Consider the following 14,480-nt stretch of genomic DNA (forward strand, 5'->3'; position numbering starts at 1 on the left):
TTCTTGGCATTTTACATTGAGCACTTAACTATGTGCTAGACACTGGCACACACATTCCCCCTAAGAGGTATATTTCCTAATCACTATTTTACAAAGGGGTAATGGCTTTGCCTGAGGTTATAGAATCAGTGAGTGGATCAGAGCCCTGTTCTGTCTGGCTCTGTAGCCCATGCTCTTAACCACTACCCCTTGTTGCTGTTTTGTAACAGAAAAGAGAGATGAAGTGGTATACTATGACACTTATGAAAGCATGGAGGCCATGCTGGAGAAGGAAGAGATGGCAGCGTCTGTGCATTTACAGAGAGAAGAGCTACAGAAACTTCAGCAGAAAGCACGGCAGCTGGAGGCAAGACGTGGACGGGTTTCAGCCAAGAAAGCATACCTCAGAAATAAAAAGGTATAATAGGTTACATATTTATTGAATATAACCTTAATTTTACATCTTGCTTTTATTCATTACTTAATCTTTGACCCATATCCAATAATTCTAACCCAATTTGTCACTGATGCACATACCTTTTAAAACTGAGTACAAGTTGTATCTTCTCAATACTTGGACCATTATATTGACATTATATGGTTGTCTGAGCATTACTCTCTTAAACACATTGGAACAGCCAGTGGTGATATGCTGTTTGCCTCAGCCACCCAAAGGTGACTCTGATCATGACTACAGGATCCCATGTAATGTAATTCCTGGCTCCTTTTTATTTTAAGGAGGCCAGGGATGCTCTACAATTAAGTTGACTGGTTCTGACCTCAGTCTTCAAGGAAATTTTTATTTATATATAAAAGTGTGTACCAATTTAATCTATCTTCTTCACTCTTCATTCTTATATTAAACTAAATCTGAGGTAGGGAAACTCAGCCCTGTAGATTCTGCCCATTTACACCGCAGCCTCTGATCTGCTGTGACCTATCACAGCACACAGCCAAGGGTCTCTGAATGGTCTTACCCCCTGTCCTCCCCTTTCCCTGCCCCCAGACTCCCAAATCCAACGGCTTAGGTGACAGAACTGCAGAGGGAAGGAGGAATGACAAAAGAAGGGCTGGAAAGAGAGGAACTTAGAAACACTGTTCTGAGAAGAAAGATCAGTCATACTTTACCAAAGATCAGAATGGCTCTCTTTGTAACAGCAGCCTACATTCCTTGTTGTCCACATGTCAGCATCCCCAGGGTCACAGGCTCCGTGGTTAATCTGGCACCCACACTAGAATTTCATACCCAGGGGTAGTTCTCTGGCTATAAGTAAATCATGCCCTGCTTCTCCTCTTGAAAGAACAAAGATGGTCTCTGGCTGTGCCATGAGGACTTGAGGTCTATGCTTTGTGATTAAACTTTTCAAGAAGAATAATAGAAATAACATCGTTCTTTATGTATATTATCTTCTTTTATTCTCCCAGTAGCCAAAAAGCATTCTGATACTTGATTTGGTGGCAAGCCCAGACCTGAACATTTCTTTGTCCTACTTACTTTGACTATTCATCTGTTTCGCTGCAAAAACATCAGTAATACTTATTATGGGGTGTTGCGTCAGATCCTGCTGGAGTTACTGGGCAATAGATGGTGTATGCAACATATCACCTTTCTAAAATTAAAAAAAAAATTAATTTTGAAACACATCTGAGTTCTGTTCTTGATAAGGAATTGTAGACTTGTATCCTCATTTTATAACCAAGGGAACTAAGGCTTCCAGTCGTTAAATAAATTACCTAAGGAAAAGCAGCTAGTATGGGTCAAAGTAGGATACTATCCTAGGTCTGTGTGACTTGGAAGCCTGAGCCATTATATCACTACATCATGCCACTTTTCCCCCTTGGAGACTGCCTTGGACAGGTTCAATCCATGATCAATACTTGTTAGGCAGTAGAGTCAATGCAGTGTGGGTAAAGATAGGAAGGAGATAGAAGAGCTGCTATAAAATACAGCTTCCTGGCCTGAAAGGTTATTCATGTATGACTTAACGAGGTTATAAGACTAATCTTTTGGTATAGCTTTGAGAGTGTTAGAAACTAATGTTTATCTGGAGGACTTCTCCGGAAGGACCCAGAGAAAATGAAGACTTAGCATGGTGCCAGTAGGAAGTTGCCAGATGATAGGGTATGTGTAAAGAGCACATATCTCTTAATATTATTTTCATGTAAATCTGTAGCATACTATTATTGTACTTTCTAGTCTTTAAGGTGTCTTTTTAGCTCTGAAGTCTATGATCAGAAGATTCAGATTTCATGATATTGTTTAAACCAATCCAGGCAAAATCATGTTCTTTACTTCATCAGAGAGCACTTAAGAAACAGAGTTTAAGTCAAGAGTTATGTGTCCTTTTTTGCTCAGACTAGTTTAAAGAGTACAATAATACTTAGAATCTTCTGGCCACAGTCTTCAGATTTGAAAGAAACTTTTGAGATTATCTAGGTACACCCCCCTTCCACTCTACCATGCCCCATTCCTTCCCTTCCAAAAAAAGGGAGAAATCAGGAATTCTACAGATGTTAAGTAGTTTAATAGAAGAGTCTTTTAAGATCCTAATTATTTGGCTTATGCTGCTTTGATATTCCAGATGAGAAACCAGAGGTGGCTTACTTGCTGTGTAGGTATATGTTAAGATTAAAATTTATCAAATTGAATTAGATTTTGAGTCTTTCAAGTTTCACTTATATTAAAACAGATTTCATGTATTTATAGGAAATTTGTATTGCAAAACACAAAGAAAAATTCCAACAGCGCCTTCGGAGTGAAGATGAATATAGAACCCACCACACAGTACAACTAGTAAGTTTGCACTCTGGAAGACTTAGAATAAAACTTCGAATTTTACGTATCTCAAAGTGAATAAAATCTGTAGAGAATAAGAAAATGTTATAGCTAGATGTTAGCATTAAGTCACTGTACAGCCATTCCTCAGTGTCCATGGGGAAATTGGTTCCAGGACACCTGCCCTTCCAACTCCCCCAACCTCCCCACCAAAATCTCCAGTCCCTTATATAAAATAGCATAGTACTTGCACGTAACTTGTGCACATCCTCCTATATTCTTCGTCTCTGGATTACTTATAATACCTTATATAATGTAAATGCTATGTAAGTAGTTGCCAGTAGGCAAATTCTTCGAGTTTTGCTTTTTGGAACCTTCTGTGGTTTTTTTGCCCCCTGAGTATTTTCAATCCGAGGTTGTTTGAATCCAAGGATATGGAACCCTCAGGTTCAGAGGCCCAATTGTGCATATACTCCTTATAGCACAGCTTCCTCTACCAGTGCAGTCCCACACAAGAGTGGTATATTTGTTACAGTCTGAACCAACATTGGCACATCATTACCACCCAAAGTCCACAGTTCATCCTTAGTGCTGTACATTCTATTGGTTTTGCCAAATATATAATGACATGAATCCACCATTATAGTATCATACAGAATATTTTCACTGCCCTAAAAATTCCCCATGCTCCACCTTTTCATACCCCTCTCTCCGCAAACTCCTGGCAACCACTGATCTTTTGTTTTGCCTTTCCCCCGAACGTTTAATTGGAACCATATATGTAGCTGTTTCATATTGGCTTATGTAACTTGTAATTTGCACTTAAGGTTCCTCTTTTTATTTGCGTGGCATGGTAGATTATTTCTTAGCACTGAATAATATTCCATTGTCTGGATATACCACAGTTTATTTGTCCATTCACCTGGTGAAGACATCTTGCTTCCAAGTTTTGACACTTATGAATAAAGCTGATACTGTGGGAAGGTTTTTGAGTGCACATTAAGTTTTCAGCTCTTTTGGTAAATAGCAAAGAGCATGATTGCTGGATCTTATGGGAAGAGTATGCTTACCTTGTAGGAAACTGCCAAATTGTCTTCCAAAGTGGCTGTACCATTTTACATTCTCACTAGCAATGAATTTAGAGTTCCTTTTGCTCCATATCCTCCATTTAATGTTGTCAGTGTTTTGGAATTTAGCCATTCTAATAAGTGTGTAGTGGTACCTCATAGTTGTTTTAGTTTGCAGTTCCCTAATGGTGTAGGATGTTGGGCATGTTCTCACAAGGCTTATCTACCATCTGTACCTCTTCTTTAGTAAGTGTTAGGTATTTTGTTCATTTTTAATTAGGTTATTTGTTTTCTTATTGTGGATAATAGCCCCTTTCAGATATGCCTGTTGCAAATACTTGCTCCTAATCTATAATCTATGGCTTGCCTTTTCATTCTTTGACATTATCTCGAAGAGCAGAGTGTTTTTGTTTGTTTGTTTCTTTTAATATTATTATTATCTTTTTTATACAGCAGGTTCTTATAAGTCATCTATTTTATACATATTAGTGTATATATGTCAATCCCAATCTCCCAATTCATCCCCCTCCCGCGCTGCTTTCCCCCCTTGGTGTCCATACGTTTGTTCTCTACATCTGTGTCTCTATTTCTGCCTTGCAAACTGGTTCATCTGTACCATTTTTCTCGATTCCACATATATGCGTTAATATACGGTATTTGTTTTTCTCTTTCTGACTTACGGCACTCTGTATGACAGTCTCTAGGTACATCCACATCTCTACAAATGACCCAATTTCGTTCCTTTTTATGGCTAATAGTCCCTTGTATATATGTACCACATATTCTTTATCCATTCATCTGTCGATGGGCATTTAGGTTGCTTCCATGACCTGGCTATTGTAAATAGTGCTGCAGTGAATATTGGGGTGCATGTGTTTTTTTGAATTATGGTTTTCTCTGGGTATGTGCCCAGTATATGCTGGGTGATATGGTAATTCTATTTTTAGTTTTTTAAGGAACCTCCATACTGTTCTCCACAGTGGCTGTATCCATTTACCTTCCTACCAGCAGTGCAAGAGGGTTCCCTTTTTTCCACACCCTCTCCAGTATTTGTTGTTTGTAGATTTTCTGATGATGCCCATTCTAACCGGTGTGAGGTGATACCTCATTGTAGTTTTGATTTGCATTTCTCCAATAATTAGTGATGTTGAGCAGCTTTTCATGTGCCTCTTGGCCATCTGTATATCTTCTTTGGAGAAATGTCTATTTAGGTCTTCTGCCCATTTTTTGATTGGGTTTTTTTTTTAATATTGAGCTGCATGAGCTGCTTGTATATTAATCCTTTGTCCGTTGATTCGTTTGCAAATATTTTCTCCCATTCTGAGGGTTGTCTTTTCATCTTGTTTGTAGTTTCCTTTGCTGTGCAAAAGCTATTAAGTTTCATTAGGTCCCATTTGTGTATTTTTGTTTTTATTTCCATTACTCTAGGAGGTAGGTCAAAAAAGATTTTGCTGTGATTTATGTCAAAGGGTGTTCTTCCTATGTTTTCCTCTAGGAGTTTTACAGTGTCTGGTCTTACATTTAGGTCTTTAATCCATTTTGAGTTTATTTTTGTGTATGGTGTCAGAGAGTGTTCTACTTTCATTCTTTTACATGTAGCTGTCCAGTTTTCCCAGCACCACTTACTGAAGAGGCTGTCTTTTCTCCATTGTATATCCTTGCCTCCTTTGTCATAGGTTAGTTGACCATAGGTGCGTGGGTTTATCACTGGGCTTTCTGTACTGTTCCATTGATCTGTCTTTCTGTTTTTGTGCCAGTACCATATTGTCTTGATTACTGTAGCTTTGTAGTATAGTCTGAAGTCAGGGAGTCTGATTCATCCAGCTCTGTTTTCTCCCCTCAAGATTGCTTTGGCTATTTGGGGTCTTTTGTGTCTCCATAGATTTTAAGATTTTTTTTTTTCTATTTCTGTAAAAAGTGCCATTGGTAATTTGATAGGAATTGCACTGAATCTGTAGATGCTTTGGGTAGTATAGTCATTTTCACAATATTGATTCTTCCAATCCACGAACATGATATATCTCTCCATCTGTTTGTGTCATCTTTGATTTCTTTCATCAGTGTCTTATAGTTTCCTGAGTACAGGTCTTTTACCTTCTTAGGTAGGTTTATTCCTAGGTATTTTATTCTTTATGTTGCAGTGGTGAATAGGATTGTTTCCTTAATTTCTCTTTCTGATCTTTTGTTTTTAGCATATAGGAATGCAAGAGATTTCTGTGCATTAATTTTGTATCCTGCAACTTTATACCAAATTCATTGATTAGCTCTAGTAGTCTTCTGGTGGCATCTTTAGAACTCTCTATGTATAGTATCATGTCATCTGCAAACAGTGACAGTTTTACTTCTTCTTTTCCAATTTGTATTCCTTTTATTTCTTTTTCTTCTCTGATTGCCGTGGCTAGGACTTCCAATACTATGTTGAATAATAGTGGTGAGAGTGGGCATCCTTGTCTCGTTCCTGATCTTAGAGGAAATGGTTTCTGTTTTTCACCATTGAGAATGATGTTTGCTGTGGGTTTGTCATATATGGCCTTTATTATGTTGAGGTAGGTTCCCTCTGTGCCCACTTTCTGGAGAGTTTTTATCATAAAAGGGTGTTGAGTTTTGTCAAAAGCTTTTTCTGCATCTGTTGAGGTGATCATATGCTTTTTATTCTTCCATTTGTTAATATGGTGTATCACATTGATTGATTTGTGTATATTGGAGAATCCTTGCGTCCCTGGGATAAATCCCACTTGATCGTGGTGTATGATCCTTTTAATGTGTTGTTGGATTCTGTTTGCTAGTATTTTGTTGAGGACTTTTGCATCTATATTCATCAGTGATACTGGTCTGTAATTTTCTTTTTTTGTAGTATCTTTGTCTGGTTTTGGTATCAGCGTGATGGTGGCCTTGTAGAATGAGTTTGGGAGTGTTCCTTCTGCAATTTTTTGGAAGAGTTTGAGAAGGATGGGTGTTAGCTGTTCTCTAAATATTTGATAGAATTCACCTGTGAAGCCATCTGGTCCTGGACTTTTGTTTGTTGGAAGATTTTTAATCACAGTTTCAATTTCATTACTTGTGATTGGTCTGTTCATATTTTCTGCTTCTTCCTGGTTCAGTCTTGGAAGGTTATACCTTTCTAAGAATTTGTCCATTTCTTCCAGGTTGTCCATTTTGTTGGCATAGAGTTGCTTGTAGTAGTCTCTTAGGATGCTTTGTATTTCTGTGGTGTCTGTTGTAACTTCTCCTTTTTCATTTCTAATTTTATTGATTTGAGTCCTCTCCCTCTTTTTCTTGATGAGTCTGGCTAAAGACTTATCAATTTTGTTTTTCTTCTCAAAGAACCAGCTTTTAGTTTTATTGATCTTTGCTATTGTTTTCTTTGTTTCTATTTCATTTATTTCTGTTCTGATCTTTATGATTTCTTTCCTTCTACTAACTTTGGGTTTCTTTGTTCTTCTTTCTCTAGTTCCTTTAGGTGTAAGGTTAGATTGTTTGAGATTTTTCTTGTTTCTTAAGGTAGGATTGTATTGCTATAAACTTTCCTCTTAGAACTGCTTTTGCTGCATCCCATAGGTTTTGGATCATTGCGTTTTCATTGTCATTTGTCCCTAGGTATTTTTTGATTCCCTCTTTGATTTCTTCAGTGATCCCTTGGTTATTTAGTAACGTATTGTTTAGCCTCCATGTGTTTGTGTTTTTTACAGTTTTTTCCCTGTAATTTATTTCTAATCTCATAGCATTGTGGTCAGAAACGATGCTTGATATGATTTCAATTTTCTTAAATTTACCGAGGCTTGATTTGTGACCCAAGATGTGGTCTGTCCTGGAGAGTGTTACATGTACACTTGAGAAGAAAGTGTAATCTGTTATCAGATGGAATGTCCTATAAATGTCAGTTAAATCTGTCTGGTCTATTGTGTCATTTAAAGCTTGTGTTTCCTTATTAAGTTTCTGTCTGGATGATCTGCCCATTGGTGTAAGTGAGGTGTTAAAGTCCCCCACTATTATTGTGTTACTGTTGATTTCCTCTTTTATAGCTATTAGCATTTTCCTTATGTATTGAGGTGTTCCTATGTTGGGTGCATATATATTTGTAATTGTTATATCTTCTTCTTGGATTGATCCCTTGATCATTATGTAGTGTCCTTCCTTGTCTCTTGTAATAGTCTTTATTTTAAAGTCTGTTTTATCTGATACAAGTATTGCTACTCCAGCTTTCTTTTGATTTCCATTTGTGTGGAATATGTTTTTCCATCCCCTCACTTTCAGTCTGTATGTGTCCCTAGGTCTGAAGTGGGTCTCTTGAAGACAACATATATACAGGTCTTGTCTTTGTATCCATTCAGCCAGCCTGTGTCTTTTGGTTGGAGCATTTAATCCATTCACATTTAAGGTAATTATCGATATGTATGTTCATATTACCATTTTCTTAATTGTTTTGGGTTCGTTTTGTAGGTCCTTTTCTTGTGTCTTCCACTTAGAGAAGTTCCTTTAGCATTTTTTGTAGAGCTGGTTTGGTGGTGCTAGATTCTCTTAGCTTTTGCTTGTCTGTAGAGCTTTTGATTTCTCTGTCAAATCTGAATGAGATCTTTTCTGGGTAGAGTAATCTTGATTGTAGGTTCTTCCCTTTCATCACTTTAAATATATCGTGCCACTCCCTCTGTCCTGTAGAGTTTCTGCTGAGAAATCAGCTGTTAAGCTTATGGGATTCCCTTGTATGTTATTTGTCGTTTTTCCCTTGTTTTTTTAAATAATTTTTCTTTGTCTTTAATTTTTGTCAGTTTGATTACTATGTGTCTTGGCGTGTTTCTCCTTGAATTTATCCTGCCTGGGACTCGTTGTGCTTCCTGGACTTGGGTGGCTGTTTCCTTTCCCACGTTAGGGAAGTTTTCGACTATGATCTCTTCAAATATTTTCTCAGGTTCTTTCTCTCTCTCTCCTCCTTCTGGGACCCCTATAATTAGAATGTTGGTGCGTTTAATGTTGTCCCAGAGGTCTCTTAGGCGGTCTTCATTTCTTTTCATTCTTTTTTCTTTATTCTGTTCCGCGGCAGTGAATTCCACCATTCTGTCTCCCAGGTCACTTATCCGTTCTTCTGCCTCAGTTATTCTGCTATTGATTCCTTCTAGTGTATTTTTCATTTCAGTTTTTGTATTCTTGGTTTGTTCTTTAATTCTTCTACATCTTCGTTAAATATTTCTTGCATCTTCTCGAACTTTGCCTCCATTCTTTTTCCAAGGTCCTGGATCATCTTCACTGTCATTATTCTGAATTCTTTTCCTGGGAGGTTGCCTATCTCCACTTCATTTAGTTGATTTTCTGGGGTTTTATCTTGTTCCTTCATCTGGTACATAGTCCTGTGCCTTTTCATTTTGTGTATCTTTCTGTGAATGTGGTTTTCATTCCACAGGCTGCAGGATTATAGTTCTTCTTGCTTCTGCTGTCTGCCCTCTCAATAATTGATACGTTAATAGTATTGAGTCTTCCTATACATGAACAAGGAATATCTCTTTATTTAGTTCTTCTTTGATTTTTTTTCTAAGAGTTATAGCTTGCCTCATTGATCTTGTTCACATTTTATTAGATTTATACCTAAATTTATCTTATCTGCTTTTTGGGGTGTGGTAATGTAAATAGTATTGTAGGGGTTATATAAAAGGTTCATAATTCTAGTGTTTCATTGCTGTTACATTAGAAAGCAGTTGGCTTTTATATGTCAACCCTGTACCTTGCAATCTTGTTATAATTGTGTATTAGTTCTAGTAGCTTTTTTGGTTGTTCTTTGAGATTTTCTACATAGACAATCAGGTCATATGCAAATAAAGGCAGTTTAGTTCTTTTGTAGCAGTCTGTATACCTTTTACTTGCTCTTCTTATTGTGTTAGCTAGGATTTCCAGTAGGGTGTTGAAAAAGAGTGGTGGGAGGAGACTTCTTTGTCTTTTCCTGGTCTTAAGAAAGCTTCTAATTTGTTGTGATTAAGAATGATGTTAGCTGCTGTAGGGGTTTTGATGTTATCCTTCTAGCTCATTTCAGCACATATTAGCTAAAAACTCTTGAATTTAAACACGTAAGAGTAGCCAGACTACCCGTAAACTGTAAGATTCATCTTAAATCAACAGCAAATTTATTGTATTTTTATTGTTCAGTACTGTTTTCATGGTCCAGGAACTGCTTTGTAAGGAAAGTCAGACTGTGGGCCAGCTTAAGAGTTAGATGAATAAGAATGCCTCCTACTCTCACCATCGGCCCCTACGCTGTCAGCTTTAAACTCCACACTTAGAATGCGTTCCTTATTGCGTGAAGGTTTTGGATTCTGATAAAATGCCAATATTTTTATGGATGGAGGAACTAATTAGCCTTTTAGAATGAATGAGTATCAAATCCTTTCTCAAAGAGTTTTACGTGGCAAAGATGAGTAAAAAGAGGAAATTGATATTTGGGGAAATCTCAAAGATGAATGTCATTTGCCTTATAATTTTGCCTACTACCGACTTTGGGTGGAATACCTCACTGTAGGAGAATGAATCCATTAATCATCAATTCTTAACATGCAAAGCTAGAGGAAAATGAAAGTTGGCTTAGATCAAATCTGGCTTTAAACCACCTTTATCACACACACGAGTGTACAGCTCATAAGTTTTCATTTTCACTAGATGAACATATGCATACAACTAGCACCCAGCTTGTTAAACAATGTTAACAGAAACTCAAAGCCCCTTGTGTCACCATCTAGTAAGTATTCCCTCCCCACCTCCCCTCCACAAAAGGGTAAATTATCTTCGTTAAATAACTTTCCCCTAGCTAGCCAGAGGGGGAGAGGTGATATTCACCCCAGGCCTGTTACTCACTAGGCTCTTAAATACAGTACTGTGCTCTATGAAAAGTCCATACAAACCCATCAGTTCATGCCTGAACATGTCTGAAACTTTCTCTTTCCATTTGGGATCTTTTAGATAATAGTATGATCTGACTCTGGTTATACCGGCTGACAGACCAGCAAAATGATTGATCAGTTTTATTTCTGAACTTCACATTCAGCTATTTGTATACTATGTTTAGAGATGCAGATTCAGAGTTTGAAAACGCTGAATATCTCTTAGACAACTAATTTTTTTCTCAAGTACTAAGCACTATTTTCATTAGATAAAACACTCGATAAGTATAGAAAAATCTCTTCATCTCTGAGCCAGTGCTACTCGATAGGCCTTAGAAGACCCTTTGTCCCTGAGTATCCCATGGCATGTATCCCAGTGTGGGAAAGTACAAGCTCACTCCCAATTCCAGGTGGTTACCAGATGTAAATATGAGATTTTTTCAGTTCCTTCCTTTTTGTTGGCTCAGCTATGTGAATGGAACTGAGTATGCAGTAGGGGTGAGGAGTTGGGATAAGTTCTTGCCTCACTGTGTCCTTGAGCCATTCTGGGCTTTCCTCTGTAAAGGACAGAATCTACATGGGACGTTTATTTCTTTTTAATGAAGAGCTCAGGTCGTATCTTCTTTAATTTCCCATCTGGAAACCTTTAGGATTATATATAGCAATCTGGGACTGTTACTGAGAAATACCTGATTTTTTTATCTACTAATAAATGGCCTTTTTGACCTCTTAAGACTCCCCAAGGGAGAGCTCTCTAAAGGGAAAAGGTCTTCTTGACCTGCCATAAGAAGAGATGGAAGAATGTTCATCTTTACTCACCCTTGGCACACCCCTGCACCCTGACCATGAGTTCCATGGGCTGATTTATATACAAAGGGTTCAACCCACCTCACCAAGAGATAGAAAGTGGAACCGATCTGTATTGTATGTGATAGTTACATCTCTCTGGGGACGTGGTTGGCCATCGTGGCACTCTGCAGTGCATTCCCTAATTGGTAACTACCTGTCTGTCACCTGACCCTCAGTAGTGAGGTTGTCAAAAGCACTACTTCCACTCTTTATCCTCCTGCCAAGAATGCCACTTTCTTTCCTTTAGAAAGAGCAATTCGTGTTTAACTTGGCCAACATTGGATGGGTGGTGATACCGTTAATCCAGTTTGGGAATACAAAATCAAAGAGGTTTGGGATTGGGGAATGGGAAGGAAAAAAATTTAATGAGGTATTAAAACACACACTTAGATTTGTGGCAAGAGGAACAGGTTCAGTAATAGTAGACATTATCTGCAGAACATCAGGCTTAACCCGTATATAATATCTAAATTACCAAACAAGTGGTTGTTTTTTGTTTTTAAGGTCAACTATTTGAGTTAGCAGAATATAGCAGTTACAAGTATTGCATAATAAAATTGTTCAAGCCAGAACCCCAAAGATGAAACATTTTTCAGTTCAGAGAAAATATTTACTTTACAGAGTAAACATCTTTTAATTGGTAGGTCATGCAGAAAGTGAAACAACAATATCATTTCAATTAAAACTGATAGTGTTTCATGCCACAAAACAATGCTAAATACATCATTCTTTGGAGTAATCCAGCTTACATATTGGGAGAACTCTCTTTTTTTCTATTAATGATAAAATATAATGGGACACATCGTAATGGAATTACTCTTTTTTTTTTTTACCAGAAAAGAGAAAAATTACATGATGAAGAAGAAAGAAAAAGTGCCTGGGTTAGCCAAGAAAGACAAAGAACACTGGATAGACTTCGAACCTTTAAACAGGTAGTAAAAGTATGGTCAATTTATTATTTTTCATTGCTTTTTAAACAGAGCTACATATATACTCCTATTGTAAGATTTCTTTTATGAGAAAAACTTGATTGTCCCTTTATTATCTAGAAAACAATTTTAGTTATGGCAGTCCTTGGCTTACCACTTCAGCGATAGAAGAGGAATGGTCAGGGCCTCTGGGAAGCCTGGATTCCTCTTGAATTTAATAAAGTTAGTTCACAACTGACTATCCATTTTAAGCATCAACTTGTTATTAATTCTGTGTACATCAACACTGTGGTAATAATCTGACCAATGGCATAATTAGAGGGTGGATCAACATACGTGAGAAATGCTTCAGCAGTTCTCTTGCCAGGCTTATCCATGACTCTGGACACTGACATCACAGCAGCTAAGCATTTCCTTGGAATGTGCTTAAACTAGGTAGTTCTGGTTCTTAGCAGCACTCAAGAGCCTTACTTCTACTCTTTATTCTGAGGGGTCTCCTTATAGGTGAAGGGAGCTTTTGATCAAGTGAAAGAGTGGGGGTGGGTGGGAATGGGGTCCTTAACACAAGGATAAGCTTTGCGTTAAGAAAATATTGTCTGCCAGATGCATTAATGCTAGGTTTTACCATAGTAAAAGAATGAGAGTTCTGTGTATCAGTACTCCAAAAAATTTTATTCGTTCTCCTTCTATTCTATCATTAAATGCATATATTGTTTTCAGAGCTTTAAAAAATGCCATGTTACCCTTTGAAGAACATTAATGTTTTAATTTTTTATCTGTAAGCATTTGAAAATACATGTAAGAATCTAAGAATAGTTTTTTAGCTTTCTGCATACCAATAGCATATATATGTTTGACATCATTTGTTTCGTATTTTACACTGCTGCTATTTTTCCATTTAAATTAGTACTTTTATTCACTAAGGATCTTTTCTTTAATCATGTGGTAATTCTGAACAGTTGACCTCTTAAGTGGATAAGAGGGGAGAAGGATTTGATGATAAGCAAATAATAAAGAATTTGGTGATAATTATTTGTAAGGTATTATTATATTTTGGTATTTTGGTTTTCAGTATATTTTCCCTGAAAAATCACAAAAGCTCTAAAATAAAATCTTGCATTGGAGGGAGAAAATAAACAGCCATTTGTTCATAAATTATAATCTAACCAGTTATAATAACTTCTGATTTCTTAGAGATACCCAGGCCAGGTCATACTTAAATCAACCAGATTGCGACTGGCTCATGCAAGAAGAAGAAGTGCAGGCAGTCCCGTGTCCTGTGAAGACCAGTGCGACCCTCTGCCAGGAGCGCTACAGGTAGAAGAGAAAAGTGAGGGAGTGGAGGAAGGAAGGGGCAAGCTCAAGTCATCACAGACAACAGAAGCCCAAAACCTCACACAGCTTGAAGACAATTCATCAGCACAACTTGAAGCTACTTTGTTACCTCCCGGTGGTGTTACCTCTGAGCTGCCTCCCGCCGTATCTCCTCCACTTCTGAGCAAGATTGACCCTAAACCAGGTTCTGCCACAGCAGATCCACTCCCCCCACCTCTTCCTCCGGCACCTCCCCCGCCACCTCCTCCTCCCCCACCGCCACCGCCTCTGCCTGTCGGAAAGGACGGCGCCCCAGAGACACTGGAGAAAGGTCTGCCTAGAGTGGAGGGGAACGAGAAGAGGATCCCAAAGTCAGCTAGTGCCCCCTCAGCACACCTCTTCGACAGCAGCCAGCTTGTCAGTGCCAGGAAGAAGCTCAAAAAGACTGCTGAAGGTTTGCAGAGGAAGAGAGGTGAGTTAAAAAAAAAAAAGATTTTTGAGTTCATCTGTTGACTGAGGCATGTAGTTAAAGGACTGTTTATTTCCTAGGACATTACAAAGCTTTAAACATTTTATTTTTGGACATTATTTGCTAGCAAACAGGTTTTCAGGGTCTCAGCATGGCAGAATTCTTACCAACACATGTTTGCAAATGTGTACAGACACAAATATGGACCTGCTTGCGCTCTTAGGGATGCTTTTTAAA

The 14,480-nt window shown here is 37.9% G+C and overlaps 1 protein-coding gene across 2 annotated transcripts in view; it reads left to right on the forward strand.

Annotated features, from left to right (window-relative positions):
- JMY (junction mediating and regulatory protein, p53 cofactor) overlaps window positions 1–14,480 on the forward strand; it is a 72,212-nt gene that overhangs the window by 47,634 nt on the left and 10,098 nt on the right. Inside the window, exons 6-9 of one of the 2 annotated variants that reach the window (XM_059916628.1) lie at window positions 210–397; window positions 2,687–2,773; window positions 12,368–12,472; window positions 13,655–14,246. In XM_059916628.1, the coding sequence (XP_059772611.1) occupies window positions 210–397; window positions 2,687–2,773; window positions 12,368–12,472; window positions 13,655–14,246 (972 nt within the window). The remainder of the gene's footprint in view (window positions 1–209; window positions 398–2,686; window positions 2,774–12,367; window positions 12,473–13,654; window positions 14,247–14,480) is intronic. The other variant, XM_059916629.1, reaches the window with a different exon arrangement.

This window comes from Balaenoptera ricei, chromosome 3, assembly GCF_028023285.1.
Source record: "Balaenoptera ricei isolate mBalRic1 chromosome 3, mBalRic1.hap2, whole genome shotgun sequence".
Taxonomy (NCBI): domain Eukaryota; kingdom Metazoa; phylum Chordata; class Mammalia; order Artiodactyla; family Balaenopteridae; genus Balaenoptera; species Balaenoptera ricei.